Below are 20,000 nucleotides of genomic sequence, written 5' to 3'. Positions count from 1 at the left end.
CCACTGCACTCTCTGGCTTATGAACAATGCATTGTTCCCCTTTTGTTTTCCTCTCTCGTGCTCACAATATGTACACTTTGATTATCATATACTGCAGATATCAAGCACCGTCCAAACAATCCTAATGTATCAGGCTGGAGCTTCTAATCACCTCTCTGATGGTTGAAATTTATTGAATATGCGTGCAAAGCATCCTGGTCTATGATAACGACAGGCCACGTGGAAATAACGTGTTTTTTTTTCTTATGTCGATTTCCAACGTTGATTTTCAATGTTGTATTTTCAATGTTTATTTTTAATGTTGATTTTCGATGTTGATTTTCAATGTTGATTTTCGATGTTGATTTTAAAAGTTTTTTCTTTCTTTCTTTTTTTTTTCAATTATATGTATTTTTTTAATATTTTTAGTGCTTAAATTATTTTTCTTTACTTGTTTTTCTTTTTAATTTGTCAACAAATATTTTTTTACTTTATATCATTAATGTTTATTAAAATACTATTTTTCTCCCTTTTTTCTATCTGGATGGCTTATATTGTTCGTTTCTTTCCATTTTTTATTCTTTTCTCCTCAAAAAGTTACATATTTTACTATGATAATGCTGGGCCACCATACTCTTCATCAACGACCTACCACTGTCGATGAAACTGGCAGAATTGTTTAGTTTCCCCTTTTCCTTCCGTTTAAGATCAACAAACAAATCTGTATAATAGGAAAACTGACTGCTGCAGTGAATAGAGCCATCAGTCCCCGTTTATTTATCCGCGGTTAGTATCTGGATGGGAGACCATCGAGATATACGGCAAGTGAGTGCCTTTCATAGACGCCATCGTAATTCACTCATTTTTGCGGAAGCCTAAACATTCATCACTTTAGATCAGCCTGACAGCTTTTCCTCTATGTATTTCACGAAGCTGAGATAAAGTTTATTGCTGCCGCAGTGAATGAGCCTGCAGCGAACGAAAGAGGCAGCTCTCGAATCGGGAGAACACATTTTCCTTCGAAACGCAAGGGATTGTGGTCAAAGTTTCGAGGAACTGTGGTTATGCGGGAATGGAGGAATTTAAAAGATGCGTGGTATGATCTTGTTGCAGAGACTATCCCTTAACCTCTAACTATAGATAGTTTACACTGTCTCAAATAAAATAAATTCGAAATCGTTCAATCAAAAAGGCCAAGAACTTGGACTATTGTAGGAAACAAATCTTTTAACCACCTCTCCAATTCTCAGGTCTGTGCAGTACATTGTAACATTGTTTCTCAGTTATTTGTCGAAGCGTTTCACGCAACTTTATAAAGTTTTGTATGGAGACGCCTTGTAGTCAACCAAGGCGACCGCCGGCCGGTAATCAACGAAAACATCAACCTCGTTCCCAGGGTCTCTCTTCTCTGCCTCCATTGTTGAGTTTACTTTGCGATGAAAGCGCTTTCTTCTCACTCATGAGATAAAATACATGTTTATGAACACATCTCCTAATGTACTTGAAAGGCTTCAACTGCTGAGATTCATAGGGATAGACGTTTTTTCAACCAAATAACTTTTGTATGGTGGTGTCACGCAAGGTGACAATTCGGTAATTGAAAATGCTGTATTTTCGAAACGATAGACTTCGCGGATCTGGAGACTTGAAAAAAATATTTATTTCTAGGTCATCTTCAACCTCCTTTAAATAAAAATTCAGAAGACCTTGCAATTTTGATGTTAGAATTTGATGACGTCACTGTGAAAACCACCTATTGTTTTTTTGTCTTCTCTCGACTGGGGTCCAGAAGGAGGTCCAGTTAGGGGTTTAGTTTTGCACCGTCCCTGCTCAAGACCTATTAAAATCTCCCTTCAATTGCACGCAAGAACCGTCGTTAAATTCCCGCAGCAATAACTGAACGTCTCCCTTTCCCTCCTCGCTCGGCAGCATTTCTACCATTTAGGTAAACTAGTAACGGATTAAAGAAGCGCCAAAGAAGCGAAAATGAACAAGAAAAGTATAAAACAGAGCAGTGACGAGGCTGCACGAGCAAGACCGCGCATCTCAATTCCTCCATTCACGCATGACCACAATTCCTTGCGCCTCTGATCTTGCCGCGACTACAATTCCTTGAGTTTCGAACAAAAATGTTACATCAGTTTGCACAATTTACATACATTGTTTGTGCTAGTTTTGTCTTCGTATGGCAATAACTTTATTCTGATTGGCCATTCTAAACAGTGTGTGCAGAGCCGTAGAACTCGTGGTGCTCTAAAAGTAGAGAGATAAGTGTGGAGAGGTTGGCTCATAGGGCTTGTAACGGAGAGGCAAATTCCTAATCATGGTCTCCTGGTACAAATTGTCACAAAAGGACGTTTTTTGAGAAATTTTATTTTTGTGGGGTTTCTGTAGAATGTGAGAGAATGTTTAACACATATTAAATGAAAGGTGTTACAATTGAACCCCGGGGGGGAGTACTCCCTTATAAGGGCTTAATGAGGACGTGCGGCCAGCCAGGGTATGTTTTTCGGGATTTTTGTCTTGAACAGGGTATCGAATTTATCATTTTTATCTTAATCAGGGTAACGATTTATCAATTTTTGTCTTAAACTGGGTTAAATGTCTTAAACAGGGTATCAAAAATCGGAATTGTCTTAAAATGGGTAGGAAAATTAGCGACATTTGTCTTAAACAGGGTCAGGGTATGAGGGGCCGCGCCGTACCTTCCCACCCAGGGATATGTCGAGTACCCCCCCGGGAATTGAATCCACTGGGAACTCGGAAATATCCGAGCCCCAGATGGGATTCGAACCCACGACCCTCCGTGATCTAGTACGGATGCTCTAACCCATACATCCCAGCCATTTTCCAAAAAAAATTATAGGAAAAATAGGAGGAAATTAGCAGGAATATAGGAGATTTATAGGATTTTAGGACAAAATATTGGAGTTCTGTAGGAGGATTTTCAGCCACTCACAGATAAAATTCTTAGGTTGAAACAAAATTCAATGAGTCTTGCATCATTTCGGAGACTAAGACACTAGTTTGCAATGTGTTCATTGATAAGACGATTTACAAACAAAAGTAAACAGTGATTGTCAACAGTCACATGACCACCCCTTACAACCTCCAAAAAAGGTCAGCCACTTATGAGAAGTTTAACTCCCAATAGTGACCAACATCAATGTTTATGAGAGTTTGTAAAATGATCACTAAAGGGAAAATGCTTTCATCTGTTATCAAACTCTCTCAACTAATTCTTTAAGGAAATGTATGAAGATCAGTATGAGAAATTCTAAGTGGATATTGGGGCTTAAAGGGTTAACATATTACGATATATATCAAGAGATGACACATTTTGAATGAGAAACATTTCATGAGCAAGGGTGAAATGTGGGTATTTTGACTCGAGCTGCATCACACAGCCACAGAGTCAAATATCGACTGACAGCATAGCTCATAACTGCATCGCGCAGTCACATTGAGAGCATCATTGAAATCCAGTTGCATGTATTTCTGTGAACGATGCGGCCAACCAACCACCAAAGTGAGCGAATGTGAGAGAATGTTTAACACATATTAAATGAAAGGTGTTACAAGTGAATCCACAGGGAACTCGGAAAAATCCGAGCCCTAGATGGGATTCGATGCAGTTATGAGCTATGCTGTCAGTCGATATTTTCCTAGTTCCCAGTGGGTTCAATCGTAACACCTTTCATTTAATATGTGTTAAACATTCTCTCACATTCGCTGACATTCGCATTCTCTCACATTTGCGTGATGCAGCTCGAGTCAAAATACCCACATTTCACCTCACCCTTACTCACCAAGGGTGAAATGCTCAGTGGTTAGAGCATCCGTACTAGATCACGGAGGGTCGTGGGTTCGAATCCCATCTGGGGCTCGGATTTTTCCGAGTTCCCAGTGGGTTCAATTGTAACGCCTTTCATTTAATATGTGTTTCTGTAGAAACCAGGAATATTATCATGTAAATTGAAAGACAATTCAATGAGACATCAATCAGCAACAACGATTTTCAAACTAGGTGTTGGTTTAGGTGACTCATTCGTATTTTAGATATCCTGGAAAAGTCAGTGGAGAACTGTTATGACTTTGGAGTCATATCTAATTTGTCAATAGTTTTGTTAATGAAATGATGGATGAATCTCTCAGTGACACAGGTACCCACATCATGAGAGAAATTCCAATATTTTCGATTGCTAGTTTCTATGACTTCTTCATCATGTTAAATCAGTAGAGCTCCTTGCTCACGTTGTATTGTTTCCCCAGAAACGATGCCTAGTTATTTTTACTACAACTTCCACACTCGAAGAGAAATTCGTATCTCCGCGCGGCCATGTAATATCCTCTATAACTTGAGCCTCGATACGGTGAGAGCAGATAAGTGAACGGTTGACCAGTCGTGTCAACATTCGTTGTAAGCGAGCCTCGAAGGATTTTGAAATTTTGAATATTTTTCGCTGTTTCTAAGCAATGGATGCTCGCTGGACCTTGAAACTTGGTCAAAGAGAAGTAAAATTATCCGAGTGGCCATCCCCGGAGTTTGAGCGTGACTGATGCTGGAGAAGTGTGATTTTATCGGCGAGATGTGAGGTAAGTCAGAAATTACTTTCCAGCCTTTCCTTTATTTAGGTATGTACGAGTGACAACCCGGGAATTTGAGAAGTCGCTGAAATCGCATTCAATCAGGCAAATAACCACACAAAAAGCGAGAAATTCACCACGACAATTAAGTACGGCTTTTTTATTGAGAACTTTTGCGGGTAAATATCTTTTTCAGTTTGTTATCGAGATTCCCATACAATCCTTCATTTTTTTTTTGTCATCCGAGTCTGGGCTGCCTGTGGTTCAACCAGTGAAATTGAGTGTTTTAAAAATTGTTTTTACTCGGAAAGGACTGGCACTGACTATGAAAACCAATCAGCGACCGTGTTCATAATCACAACTTAATTTCGCCTCTCCGTTTTAACCGCTCGCTCCTCGCGAAAGAAAAATAGAACCTCTCGCACCCAAGGTAATTTTTAATCGAAATTGACAATGAATGCTTTGAATGCTTTTTGAACCTATGAAAAATAGGTGGCAGGTTTTGCAGTGTACAAATGTTCAGGGACAGGGTGTAGGATGCCAATGTCATTGCTTTGTGGCAAACTATTTTTGTGTGGTTAGTTCTCAGTAGTTGTCGGCAAGTGCCAACAAGTAAAAATGAATAAAATAATGGAAAGATGGTCGTCAAAGAATTCTCACTACCAGGAAAGACTCAGCAATGGAACCACAGAATTAAGCAATAATATTAATTTGTGGATTTTTTGGGTTCCAATGAAACTACGAACTCGGCCGGGAATTCTCCTAACTCTTGTTTTCCATCCCATCAACAGGAATTTACAACTCCACACCAAAGCGGGAAGAGGGAAATTTATGGGGCAGTCAAACATTTTTGAGCACACTAGTCAAACTTCTAGTTCATTTAAAGAGGTTCATTTTCAAGCAAAGGTATGACGAGGGTAATTTTTGCCGAAGAATGTAAAAGGACAAGGGCAAGTGCAGTACCATCATCCTCTTTTGCTGTAAACAACACATGATTGGAAATGCACTTGAAAATTATTTAAGGACAGTGCCTCCTATTGTTATTGCGCATACCTTCTGCGCATCTCGAGATACTCGGATTTCCTGTGACTGGTGCTTATTGATGCAGGGATATTTTTGCGCACTTTAAAGGTGGGCCCATACGGGGGGACATGTTGCAGGAACATGTTGTAGCAACATGTTGTAGCAACATGTTCCTGCAACATGTCCCCTTGTGTGGGCCCACCTTTAAAACAATGCGGAGAAAGCTGAACTTAGCAAGTGATCTTGGTATCCAAAAAGAAAATTGGGGGTAACCACGCATTTTTCTGAGATAATTGAGCTTCAATTTGGAAAAGAATGCCATACATTGCTTTGTATTTAAAAGCGTTTTACAAATACAATGTATTGTTGATAAATTATCTTCGAAAAATGCGTGGTTACCCCCAATTTTCTATTTGGATTTCAATAACACTTGTTGAGATCTTCTTTTCCCGCATAGTTTTAAACCACGCAAAAATATCCCTATATCAATAAGTACCACCCATAGGAAATCCGAGTATCTCGAAAGGCACAGAACGTATGCCCAATAACAATGGCAGGCACCGTCCTTAATTAACTGACTAGATGACCAGACATAGCTTGATGCTGCTCTGGTTTAGGGAATCATAAATGTAGCTAAAAAAGTTACGATTTTGAAACTGCTGTCTAGTGTCTTCATTAGGGGGTACCCAATGAAGACACTTACACTAAATCGTTGAGTCTTTGAATTGTAACTTTTTAAAGTGCTACTATGACCAGAAGATTTTACTTGTCAACAGGGGGTGTCCTAGGGCGAGGGGTGAATGGGTTAACTAAGCACCAAGTGACCCACGTTTTAAGCCTTGATTTCAAAAACGCACCTGTTAATTTTAACTGGAATTTTCCTATTTGATGGTCCGCTATTATTAACAATTTGCTATCAAATTTTGAGAGCAATGGATCGAGGGGAAAATGACGTCAAAGACTCGCTAGTTTAAGAATGAAATGTTTGCTACATGGCTGCATTAGTATACAGCACAAGAGTTTCAGGCTTTTTTTTTTCAGGCTTCCTTTTCGTGTTTTGCATATATAATAAACTTCATCTACATGTTAGCGAGTAAATGATGTCACTTTCCCCTAGATCCAACCCTCTGAGGTCCAATCGGCCAGTTTTGAGTGTGAGTAATGGCAGACCATGAAACCCAAATCTTACACTCAAAACAGCCTTTGGATACAAATCAAGCCTCAAAATTCTGCCAATCAGGTGTTAAGCAAATTAAACACACTTTCAAAATCTGAAGAAAAAAAGAAAATGATTTCTTGATCACTTTAAGTTTGTACCATCAAACTTCATTGTATGCCTCACTGTCAACTTGGTTGCAGTGAGAACCTTACTGCAATTTTCATAATTCTGCAGAATTTAACATCTTCAAGCGCAGACCGCCAAACTGCGTTTTGGCTTCCATCAATCAAACTTCTGACATCAACCACAGATGATAACCCACCGATCAGCATCTTTGGTTCCCACGGCACAATAGAACTTGATGCCAATAGAAAGCGATGGAATCTGCACGAATCTTTTTACTGAAGAATTTCTAAAAACATACATGTATCATAAAGGTATTCGAGTTGTGAACCAAACAAAAACTCCATTTCATTTTCTGAAGGCAGCCGAGTCAATCTTCCTGGCTGTGGTCGAAAATTTGATTGATGGAAGCCAAGACGCTGTTTGGCGCTTAGCGCTTGAAGGTGAGATTCCTCAGAATCATGAAAATTGCAGTGACTGACTCGCTGATTTTTAGGGCCTGATGGCATGGTGAGTTTCAGCCTGGGCTGAAATTTCGCTCCACCCACCAAGCTGAAATTTTGTGATTACATGCTAAATTTTAGCCAGGGGGCAAAACACAAACTTCCATGAGAAAATTTACTGAGAGGCAAAAAGTCAATGCACATGAAATGATACATGTAGTGATTACAAGGATTTTTCAGCCCGTTTGCCCGGGCCGAAAATCCTAACCCGGTTTCAGAAATCGGACTAGGATTTTCAGCCTGGGCGCAAAACACAAGTTTATGTGAGAACATTTACTGAGATGCGAAATCACAATCAATACACATGAAATGAAAGTGATTATAAGGATTTTTGAGCCCGTTTGCCCAGGCTGAAATCTTCTCCATGTAATTGCCACTTTCATTCTAAGGGAATTTCTTTCAGAACCTAGGCTGAGATTTCAGCCAGCTAATTGGGCTGAAATTCACCATGTAATTAGCCTTGTTACTAACTTGGTAAGTATTCTTTCGATGTTTACAGCAGCCAGCCCAAGCCCCATTGGGATGTTTACACAGAAATATGCTTGCATCATGCCCTATCCTACAGCTGTAGCTTGCACCCTTCTTTAATGTATGTTTTAACAGATATTGCCAAAACTTAGCAGCACATGTGACAGAGAGGAAGGTGTCACACAGGGGTTCCCTCCAGGGGTACCGGGTTGTATCCAGGGAAACTGTCCATGAACGCTCTCCACACTAATTCTCCCGCTGACCCACCAACTGTGATATGTCTTGACTTCTCGCGTTTTTTGATAGATGCTCTTCTCGTTGGCGAGAAGGCTGTGTACATGGAGCTCGTGTTTAACGAATCACCCATTCTTCGAATTTCCTCCGCAATTTCCCCAATCTTCCAAGTGAGAGGCCCCGACTGTGACCCCGAGCATCTACCTTTGTCTCTTAAAAAGTGCAATCTTTCATCTTTAAATGAAGGTGTAGACTTGGTATAATGAAAAGGTTTGTGAACGTTAAAGTTGAATCTTAAATCGTCGTTGCTTTTGTTGCCATTTGTCTCTTGTTCGTGATGAGATGAGTTTGAAACATCATGATCAGGTTCTGTCAAATATATACACATTGCTTTCAGAAAAGAACTTGTTAACAAAACAATGGTGGATTACTTTGGATCACCAACATGGCATCCCTGACATCACTCTTGCTATTTTTTATTCAACTTACCAGAAAAATAATGTTTACAAGCCTTGTACTCCTCTTCAGCAATAAGTGTTGCCAGTTTACACTCAATCAGGCCAAACTCCTCCAGAAGCTCCTCTGTCACTAGAAATTTCTGAGCCACTTCATTTAAATGACCGCTACAATAATCTTTCCACAGCTCCTCGAGGATCTCCTCAGAACCAACCTCAACAGTGACTATTAAGCTCCCTGACTTAACATCAAGAACCAGTACTTTACGCATGTCTTTAAGATAAACCATGAAACGATTATACTCCTCCGGATTTGAGGGGCTAACATCTTGAAGGTACTTTTCTGCAATTCTATTTAAAAGTGCTTGTGTAGATTGGATACTTCCATTTCCACAATTTTCAGTTGCCACACCTGTGTTGACTACCACCTGTTCTTTCTTTGCCGTGCTTGGTTCTCTGACTTTGTGGAAAACTTCTTGAGGTTCAGGTGGCTGTACTTTCATTCCCATGCCTTTTTGTGCACTACCGTCAGTGACAGCCTCAACATCAATTTGAATTTCGAGACGAGCTATTAAAAACCAAATTCAAAGTAAGGCAAAATTTTGGACACCAAACCACATTGAAAGACTTAACTGTACCTACCGGTATTAGAATGTACATTTATTACCATGTACATGTTAATCCATCTGAGAATTTCTCCTACCAGTAGTTATGATCAAATAGGCTTACACTAGGATAAAGATAACTATGACCAGTACACTCAAATAGATAATAATAATAATAATTATAATAATAATAATAATAACTGATATTCAATATTAATAATTAATAATTGTTAATTATTTATATGACCTTTACAATATTCAATGTAGTGGAGGGGAATAGTGGAGATATTTACCAAGCTGCAAGGTGAAGAATTGTTTCAGTATATACCACACAAGTTGAATAAAAAGTGAACCAAAACACTACTCTTTTTTTTGTAAAATGTGGTCGGAAATTTCAAATCTCGCACACGGGCTACTCAGAAGCTACTCAGAGGTAAATAGTACTTGGATCATCACCTCCGAGTTAGCCAATTAGTGCGCGGAAAGCACTATTCACTTGCATTGTGTGCTATGTACATACTAATATCTAACATTGTAATAAATAGAGGATTATAATCACACGGCGGCCGGACGATATGAATTTTATGTTTAAGTGGCAAGAACAATACCTTACGAGTGAGATATCATTCTTGCCACAAGAACATAAAATTCATATCTTTGAGCCAACATGTAATTTAATTTTTTTTTTTATTATAATTATTGACAACAAATATGCACAGTAGAGATTTCCAGTGATCAAGGCACTTTACAAAGTTAAAATTAAAAATAGATAGTACAGAATCAATAGCCTAAGGGTAAATGTATCTCGTTTGAAATATATGAGCTACATGGTCACTGCTTTCAAGGCTGCTGCCTAAGAAAATTTTAAAGGGGCCCTCAGAGCTAAACGCTGAGAACTTAGGAGCCCAACATATGAAGTGAAAGGTGTTGCTGTGAAAAATTAAGGCGCCCAGAGCTATTCTTTGGGAGCCCCAGGCTACCGGGCTCCTGTTAGGCAACAGCCTTGGTTTTCAATAAATAAACATATAACCATTCCTATTGAAAAAAAAAAGGCCGTTGAGGTCTTTAACTTGGAGTGTAACTTATCTCTGAGTTAGCCTCATTTACCTGCATCTGTTTATTTACACTGAAACCTAATTGAAAATTAGGATGGATTTGCAATTATGCTTTTGTGGTTAGGGATGGCTATGATTTATTTATTTATTTATTTACTACAATTTAACGGCAAGAAAAAAATCTAATAATGAGTATGTACACACAAACAAAGCCATAAGAAAAATCTGTAAAAGAGTGGAACACTCCATGCGAGAATGATTATCTGTAGCTAATCTAAATAAAATAAATAATATATGATAACAATCAGCAAAATATTAAATCAAATATAAAACATAAGAAGCTACAGTGTAACTACATTCCTGACTTAAAAACTTCTTCATTCCCGACTTACAAACTGCAAGACTTGGATACAATCTAATATCTAAGGGTATCGAATTCCACATTTCAACAATTCTATTAAAATAGGTGTATTTAAAATTAGTTCTTCTAGCAAAATTCGTCTTCAAGGAATGGTCATCAACATGTCTAAACCTGTACAGATCATTCTGAGAATAAAAGTTTAGAAACAGAGATATATCCACATTCAAGTATCCATTTAAAGACTAATATACAAAATTGTGACATCAAAAAGAAAGCGTCTCTTTTCAAGACAAAGCAAATTAAGACATTTTAGTTGCTCATCATAGGTAAAATTCCTTTTTCTGAGAATATATTTTGTTCCCCTCCGCTGTATGCGCTCAAGCCATCAACGTTTCGTGCGGTGTATGGCGACCACACAACTGATCCATATTCCACTTGCAATCTCACCAACGTGCAATACAGCACCTTCAGAGTTTTGGTATCCTTCCAACCTCTACACGTTCTTCTAAGTAAGCCTAAAATTCTATTAGCTTTATTTGTAATAGCATCAACATGAGAGTTCCAAGAAAGATGATGTTTAGTAAGCAAACCAAGGTCACGGAACTCGTAAACTTCCTCTAAGACAGATCCGTTTAGGGTGAGACTTGATCTAAATGGTTGTTTCTTCTGGGTAATCCATAACAACTTGCATTTCTTAACATTGAAGGTCATCCTGTTCTGTTGACTCCAAGTGCACAAACTATCTAGATCATCTTGAAACATCATTAGGACAGGTTACCACTCTAAACGCCTTGCAGTCATCTGCATATAGTGCCACAGAACTTTCTTGACTAACCACCTCAGGCAAATCGTTGATGAAAATAACAAAAAACAGAGTACCCAAGATGGACCCCTTTGGCACGCCAGATGTATTCAGCCAGCTAGAACATTTGCCATCAACCACAACTCTTTGCTAGTACGATTCGATAAATACATTGTAGTCACCACACCAAGCTAGCAGCGACCCTGATATTCCAAAGTTACACAATTTATGCAGTAGTACATTTATCTTATGGTTCACGGGATCGAACGCCTACATCATTGTATGATGGCATGTGAGGGGCCATAATTTTTCCTCTCTTGGGGTTTAGGGGGGCAGCCAAAAAAACTCCTCATCAGATGAAAGAAGGTACCTGTGGGCCGGAGAGGTTCAAAAGGGTCCTGAAAAGCTGCCACCAGCAATTTACCCATTGTTAGCCAAAGGGTCTGTAAAATATTTGGAATGGCTGACACTGGGCAATGTCACAAATAATAGAACTGGCATAGCAAATGAAATGTAATAACATGGCTTTGCAGCAAGTACAGCCCACATTAAAATGGCCACGGCTTACTCTAAACCAAACCTGAAAAACACTTTGAACAAAGTTTGTGCTACTTTATTGTACCTGAAGATACTTGCCAAAATATTAAAATCATGCCTTAAAAAACCGTATGGCCATTATACCTTTTCTGGATTTGAAAACTACAATGTAAGCTGTCTAATTTTAAGGGTTTATTTTGTGGTGAAGGGGGAGGTAATAGTGTTAATCCAGCAGTTGCAGTGATGGCTTGAAGCTAGGGCAGGGCAAAGATACAACAAAAGTGGGAGCTAGGGGGATCCCAAAGAAAAAAGTCTAAAATCATCATTATTATAGCCACCACTTTACAAAATTCCTAAATCTTGTTGAAGGTTATTTTTGTATACATTAGGTAATCACATCAGGGGTTGAGTTAAAAATTAAAGATTAATGTCACACATACTTTCAGAAGTTGCAGAATTTCATGACGAGGGTATGCAATTTCTGCAATTTCTGAAAATGCAAATCATATTAATCTTTAACTTTATGAGGAAACTTGCAATTACTTTTTCATAATGTAAAGGGGAAAAAATTCTTTTATTAATAAGGTCAAAAACACACACTGTTGTGCAAGATTTCATAGGAAGTCATTTCAGTGTTCAGTTGGAGTCAATGAACCGTAAAATACATGAATCAGATGAATGAAATTTTCTTTTTGTACAACAACACCAAAGCAATAAAACCAGCCCCGCAAAAAAAACATTTACAGTTTGTGCTGGTCATGAAAAAAATGAAAGTAATTGCCCAAGGCAATTACCGAGATCAATGAAAAACGCCCTCTGTCTCAGCTAATCAGCATTTAGTAATTTTGCCCTCTACGTTGTAAACTCAGTAAAAGAGACTTTAGTAATGAACATTGCATAGATTAGGCTTCAATGACCCATGCTGATGGCAATGGAATTATTATTTGATACTAGATCCAGAGTGAAAATAAGTCTGTCACAGTACCACAGTTTACACACACGAAATTGAGAGAAGAGCTCAGTTATGACATATTAAACAATGCATACCATCAAGACTTCAATCCCCATAGTAGGTAAAATTGTAATGCTATTTTGTCACACATACAGTAAGTTGGGATCATGCTTAATGCCATTGTTAAAGGACTAGTACTTTTTAATACCAGCCTTGACCTTAACTGGCGCTGATAATTTTATCAGCCAATCACACCTCTTTATGAACATATGACCTTTTGACCCCATTTAGAAGGAAACATGTTTTTTCTTCCCTCAGCAAAAAAGTTCAGTCATGATGAATTCACATAGAGTTTGTTGACCCAAAGAAAGCTACATGTACTGTCAAACTAGGACATGTGATAGTCCCAAATTGTAAAGGGACACAATACTTAAATGTGGTGGGTCTAAAACACAGGTCATGGATCACAGGTCAGTGAGCATGTCACCTTGCTAGAAGTAAATAAACAACACCAAAAGTGTCTCCTAGCCCTAATCACTCTATAAAAAATTAATGTTGTTTCAGGTCTAGGGGAAACGTTTGGCTTAAATGTAGTTGTTCATTTTAGTGGAGCAGGGACTTCTAGTCTTAATCTGTGGAATGTGATCTGTGTTTCATTATATTCAAGCCAAATGCAAGATACCGGTAATTTAATATTTTAATTATTATTATTCTGTTATCTTACCCCGAACAAGGCTGATAATCTTGACTAGAAGGGCATCACTTTGTTTGGTCCAGCAGTATTTCTTCTCGTATGATTCACGCAGTTTTTCAGCTTCCACAAGACGGCTATGCCTGTCTTTCTCCCAGACGATGTTCTTGATACTTGCAGCCCACACCTCTGGCTTGTCTGAGTTGACAACAAAAAATGAGCCATATGGAACTTTGCATAGGGCTTCACCAAACCCAGAATTCTTGCTGACAAGAACTGGTAAACCAGCAGACAAGGCTTCAAGAGCAGTCAATCCAAACCCATCTGTTCTAGAAGGCATGAGCATAAGGTCTACTTCACAAAACAACCTCTTCAAACTTTCTCTGCATTTTTCATATCCTCTAACTCTTAGGCAATAAGCTGGTAGACCACACTGCATGAAAGACTCTGCTATTTCCTCATGTTTTCCATCTGGGGCTCCAACAAAGACAAGATGAGTGTTAACAAGTGAAGCAATGGCCTTTCCTGCAATGTCAAATCCCTTTAATTTGAAATCTTCTGCATCACCGCGACCAAACACCAAAACACTGCGATGCTTCCTTTCTTCAGCAACTTGCTCCACATTAAGAAACTCTTCAATAATACCTGGAGTAAAGTCAAAAATAGTCTGATCGAGTGATCGAAGATATGAACGAAAGGCCTCTGCCAACTTAGGTCCTATTCCAACAACAAAGTCAGCAATTTCACAAAGCATCACTTCATTTTTGTGTTTTTCTTCGCCCTTGGAAATTGGATCTGGGTAACATTTAAACATTCCCATCTCCTCTGGATCTGTATGCACCACTTGCACCCATTTACAATGACGATATTTTCTTATGATTTGCGCCTGACGACCTAGTTTTACTCCGTGACCAACAACCACCTCAATTTGCAGATCATCTGGTGGATAGCTAAGCAAGTCCAGCTCTTCATAAGCAACCAGATTTTTGTCTGCTTCAACAATCCTAATGTTGTGGCAAAGGGCTTCTGTCTTGTCCTTTTCACTGCACTGTGGTACAAAAAAAGAGATTTCTACATCCGAGGATTTGGCCAACTGAATTGCTAAGTTTCTGTTTATGGTGGAAAGCCCACCTTTGCTTGATCCCCATTCAGAAGCCAAAATAGTGACTTTAACTTTATCAGACCTCCCAGCGTCATATTTTCGTTTCATTCTTGAAAAGCACATGCCATGACTAGATCTCAATCCACAGAGCTTAAATGCCTATGAATGAACAAGACACATCGTAAAAATTTTTTGGTTTTTTGTAACAAATTACCTCTTAGGAAACTACCTCAACTTGAAGAAAGTCCAAATTAAGGAGGCTTGAAATGGTTTTTCGTTGCTATAGTGTTTGTGAAACGATGAAAGATACCAAAGATGGATATTTCATAGAATAGGCAGTGTTTGTAACTCTATTGTTGGGTAATACTTTAAGGGCATTTATGACGTCATATCGGTTACCATGGCAACAAGCCATGTCCACAAAAAGGCCCTCTAAATTTCAGTTTTTGAAAATATCAGTGACCCACTGTTTTTAATTCCTTGCTGGAAATCTCCCAAAATTCTTTAACTTCTTAGAGAGTACGTCTATGACAAAAAGTCATCTTGTAGAATTTATTAAGATACATCGAAAAAGGTGTTTTATTGTTAGGAGTTACAGTTAAGAGTTACAGAAAATTGTAGCAGATAACTTTCCCCAAAACTCTTTTATTTGAAGTGCCATCGTAAATGATACGTACATGCAAAAAATCAAGATACAGTACCGCTCAAAAGAGTAAGTTACCACCCTCGCGCGCGGCGCAATTCGCGTCGAGCACTACAGGAATCATGTCAAGCACGATGGTAAGAAATCTGTCCTTACATTGCGCATGAAGTTTTGTTTTCAATGTTTGCAGATATTTAAAGAATGTATGTTTCAAATTGCACGCTCCAAAAGTTTTGCGGTTGGCAAGAAATTTTAGCAACGCACAAAGGACATTGTTTTTGCAAGAATTTTTCCACCAAGTGGACGATGTTTCAACGAGATCGTCGCTTATTCGTGTATGAGTTTTAGAAACACCCTGTATGAAGAATTTATTTCCCATCACAATTTTCGTTTGTAAACTAGATGCATGTGTTTATTTGACGCTTAAACGACGTCCCCCTACGGCAATTTCGACGGGGATTTTTTTTTATTGATATTGTGACAGTCTATCGCTAATTTTCAAGCAAATGAAGAAAATCAGACCCACGCATGATCGACAATTGATTTAAGGTGTGGGAAAGAAACTTGCATGGATCAATTTGAAGTCAACTCCACGCATTTATTAACTTTACACAGAAGATCGCCGCATTGTTTTTGTTACGAATTTTTTCCACCAAATGGTCGATGTTTCAATGAAATCATCGCTTGTTTGCATGTGAAGAATTTACTCGTTAAAGTGGTACTACGACCAAAAAAGCAATTCTCTTTTTTCTTTGGATTTCAAAACTATGTTAACTAAACACTAACTGAGAAAAGTTTTAAGTTCTGATTTTAAAAAGACACCTGTTTATTTTAACTGGAATTTTCTTATTTATTGGTCCGCCATTACTAACTTTAAAATCTTGAGAGAGCTGGGTCGAGGAGAAAATGACGTCAAAGACTCACTAGTTTAAGAATGAAATGCGTGTGTACGCGGCCGAATTAATATGCAGCACGGGAGTTTCGGGCTTTCAGACTTTTAAACCCGTGTTTTGCATATGTAATAAATTGCGTTTAGACGCTGAAATTTTAAGCTAGTGAGTAAATGACGTCATTTTCTCTAGATCCAACCCTCTGAGGTCCAATCGGCCAGTTTTGAACGTGAGTAATGGCGGACCGTGAAATCCAAAACTTACACTCAAAATAAACAGCCTTTGAATAAAACTCGAAGCTCAAAATTTTTCCAGTTAGGTGTTAAGCAAACACGCTTTCAAAATCTGAAGAAAAAAAGGAAATGATTTTTTGATCATAGTACCACTTTAATGGGGAACCCCTGGGAGTCAATGGGTTAATCACTCACTGAAAAACTATGTCCCCATTAACACAGAATGCCATATATGTGACTGTGTATCACTTTTAAGTTTACTTCGGTACATGTACTTTGAGACCCCTTTTTAAGGTAATTTACTTTTCAGCCTCGTTTCCATGTTGACAATTTTAGGGCATTCGCAAATCTCAAGTATGGTGCTTAACTAGGCTTGGATCCATATCAGATATTATTTGTTACATGGTTAGTAGTAATTATCCAAAGTTTCATGTTTTTATCACAAAAGTGAACAATTCAGAAACTTTTTGGATGATAGCAGCTGTACTATAGTCTGTAACCTTTCAAAGTTGTGAAGGGATGTTAGTGCTCACTAAAAAGTCTTTCCAGCAATTTGTCCTTCCTGAAGAACACAAATCATTCAGAAGAGGAAGACGATAACCGTCTTAGTTCTCACAGTAGCTTTAAGAAACAAATACATATTAAAAAACTGCCTCAAGTCTATCAAGCCTGATTATCAACAATGATCTTACTTTTCAAGGAGATATGCTCTCTCAAAAATTCAAAGGAATCACCATTATTTGCATTTACAGACAGCTTGAAATAATTACAAGGTACTGTATGAGAAAATTTCACATCAGCATATATATGTATTTCTATGATCAGGCTGAATTCAATTGCTTCTCTTTTAAATTAACACTGCAATGACTCTTACTGAACTTTTTATGCCAATTGAAAAAACAAACAACCAATATAATTATCATAATTTAGTGTTTAACAGCTACAGAACCTTTGACCATTTCGAGAACATAATATCTATCGAATCGAAGGTGTTTTTGGTTTTGTCAAGTGAACTTTGGGTGCATTTTTTTGGGAAAATCCAAATCTGGATTTCTGAATCCAAAAGTGGATTTTACGTTTTTTTGGTGAAATCCAGAAATGGATTATGAATCCATAACATCCATACTCAGGGTTGATTCTTAAGATCAAATCTAATTCCAGATTATTGAGATTCACCATTTTTGGCATCTTTTTGGGAAAGGATTCAAAAAAAGTGCTCTTGACAAGCAGTTGGGCAAAATGGCACACAACAGTTACCATACATAACTGTTCAGCCGAACTGTTTTGTTGGTGGCATTTTCTCTTGTCAAGCACAAGAGGAGGTTGAACAAAGGAACACTTTTGCGCAAATTTCAAAACAAAAATTATATTTAAAAGATACTTGACAGCAATTGTTACTGAGACCCTTTCCTACAGCTTAACAATTTAACTGCAAAAACACCTTTGGAAGTCCACTTGTAACTTAGCACAGATCTTTTTCCGTCACCTGTTTTTGTCGGATTGTTGAAAAATTTCTTTTCTTATTGCGTATTTTTGGCGGTTAAATCCATGAACACCTAGTACCCCTTTTCTTAGAATTCTTTCGAAACAAACCAGCTTACCCCAATTGTTTGAAATCACACACAATGCTTTAAAAATTCAAGGCCATTCTGTTCCAGGTCTCCATCTCGCATTGTCATGGCAAAAGATCTTTTCTCAGATCATTCCTCCTTTTTGGTGGTGAAGAACCCATGCATACATGTATGATCAAAGATCACAAATCCGCTTTTGGATTCTCACAAAAAACCCACCCTTAGTTGATAGCAATTGCTTAATCATGGAGGGCAGATTGAAAAGCTAATGTTTCTACCGTCAGGCACTACGACCACAGGTTGCTGATAAAATTGCTGAAGCAAAGTGGAGCATTTCGCTCGAATTTCGCTGAAACTTTGAAACTATTACTTAATTCTTAGAGTAAGTGTCGCTGTACGTAGCTCTGATGACTTTGCTTCACTCCTTTAGCTTCCTGTTCTCAAATACTCACTTTGAATTTGATAATAATCCTTTTTTTTTTATTTTTGCCTTAGGGTGTTGGGGCAAGGCGCATTTTCATAAAATGGTTCGATTCATGATGTTTCAAGTCTGATCTCTCGTAACTTAGCAACCGGTCCAAAAATCTGTCAAAACACTGTTGTGCAAATTTTGTATTGCATAAAAAACTGACCACAGGCAGTGCAGACTAGAGTTGCTGAAAACACAATTGGTGGTAAAAACTCCAAAAAAAATTCTATTGGCTGTCAACGATTACCATTGCACTTAGCTTAGCAATTGCTGGTGCAATTCTATGCTGAAATTCTAGGAACTTCTGTAACCTAAACTTCTCCTTAGCTAAATGAAACAAAACAACAAATTGCCCATCTAAATATACCTGGAGCATGAATATCCATCCACCAAAGCGGAACTACAGGGCCAAAATGATCTAGACTGTTCTGAAAGTTTAAAGGTTTTGCTCTATAGAGACTTAAACGATTTGATCACGAAACAAAAGCCAAATCATTTCAACTTTAGTTTTCCATTTTTTTCCAGTCTTAGTTTTGACAGTAGCTTTAAGAAACGATTACTTAAAAAATTGCCTCAAGTCTATCAACCCTAATTAACTCAACACTATTTGTAACTTTTCAAGAAACCTGATCTCTCAAAAATTCAAAGAAATCACCTTTTGCGTTTACAGACAGCTTGAAATAGTTTCGAGGTACGAAAAAAATCCTTCAATAATTAAGACACACAAAAAACAGCCAAGGAATCATTTTCCCGTTTCTAGAACATGATATCTATGGAATCAAAGGAATTTACAGTGCTTCTGACAGGGTGTGCGGGTACGGGACCGCACAATTCGATCAAACCCGCACAATAACGCACAATTCCTAAAAGTCTGCAAAATCCCACACAATACTGAGTGATGTGCTTAGAGTTTTTATACATGTAACTACATGTTTTAATGTTTATAACAAAGATTTTTAGAACCTTCAAGCAATTTTTAGGCCATTTCCTTTCCAAAAACACCTTTACTTTCGCTTTTGTCGAACAGCTTTGTCAAACAGTGATTTAACAAATAGATTCCATGTTGCCTTGCATCTGTTCAGTAATAGATCACAGATGACGTCAAAATGTGGTAAGAACAAAAAAGTGGCAGAGGAGGTGATAGCCGAGTGTGTTACTGATGTTCTAACTACATTTTGATGTCCTCTGTGATCTATTACTGAACAGATGCACGGCAACATGGAATCTACCGGTATTTGTTTTGTATAAATTATAAAGAATTAAACTTTATTCGTATAAAAGCTGATGGTGCGTCTGTCCTCTAATAGATCATAGGCAAAACCAATAAAATGCAAGAATAACTTGGATGTTATACAAAAAAAAATAGACAAGGCGTTCTATGGAGCTCTGCGTAGTCCTAAGCACTACAGCTGTAGCTCGGTTCTTCATTGGCGGATCGGGACCAAAACACGAACGTTCTGCCAATTAGACACGTTGTTTGGGTTCTTATTCTTCAACCTTTACGAGGAAAATAACAAACTATGTAAATCATAATGTATGTCAATTCCTACTGAAGGAA

At 38.1% G+C, this 20,000-nt stretch overlaps 1 protein-coding gene across 2 annotated transcripts in view; it reads right to left on the bottom strand.

Moving 5' to 3' along the window:
* Window positions 1–5,788: 5,788 nt before the first annotated feature.
* The window catches only part of LOC137985253 (uncharacterized), a 15,151-nt gene continuing 939 nt past the window's right edge, over window positions 5,789–20,000 (bottom strand). The window contains exons 2-4 of one of the 2 annotated variants that reach the window (XM_068832819.1): window positions 13,568–14,795; window positions 8,566–9,099; window positions 5,789–8,445 (exon numbers count right to left, since the gene is read on the bottom strand). In XM_068832819.1, coding sequence (XP_068688920.1) covers window positions 8,021–8,445; window positions 8,566–9,099; window positions 13,568–14,759 — 2,151 coding nt within the window. In that variant the 5' untranslated portion in view covers window positions 14,760–14,795 and the 3' untranslated portion in view covers window positions 5,789–8,020. The remainder of the gene's footprint in view (window positions 8,446–8,565; window positions 9,100–13,567; window positions 14,796–20,000) is intronic. The other variant, XM_068832820.1, reaches the window with a different exon arrangement.

This window comes from Montipora foliosa, chromosome 14 (assembly GCF_036669935.1).
Source record: "Montipora foliosa isolate CH-2021 chromosome 14, ASM3666993v2, whole genome shotgun sequence".
Taxonomy (NCBI): Eukaryota; Metazoa; Cnidaria; class Anthozoa; order Scleractinia; family Acroporidae; genus Montipora; species Montipora foliosa.
The sequence above is the reverse complement of the archived record's forward strand: the minus strand, read 5'-3'. Positions and strand labels throughout refer to the sequence as shown.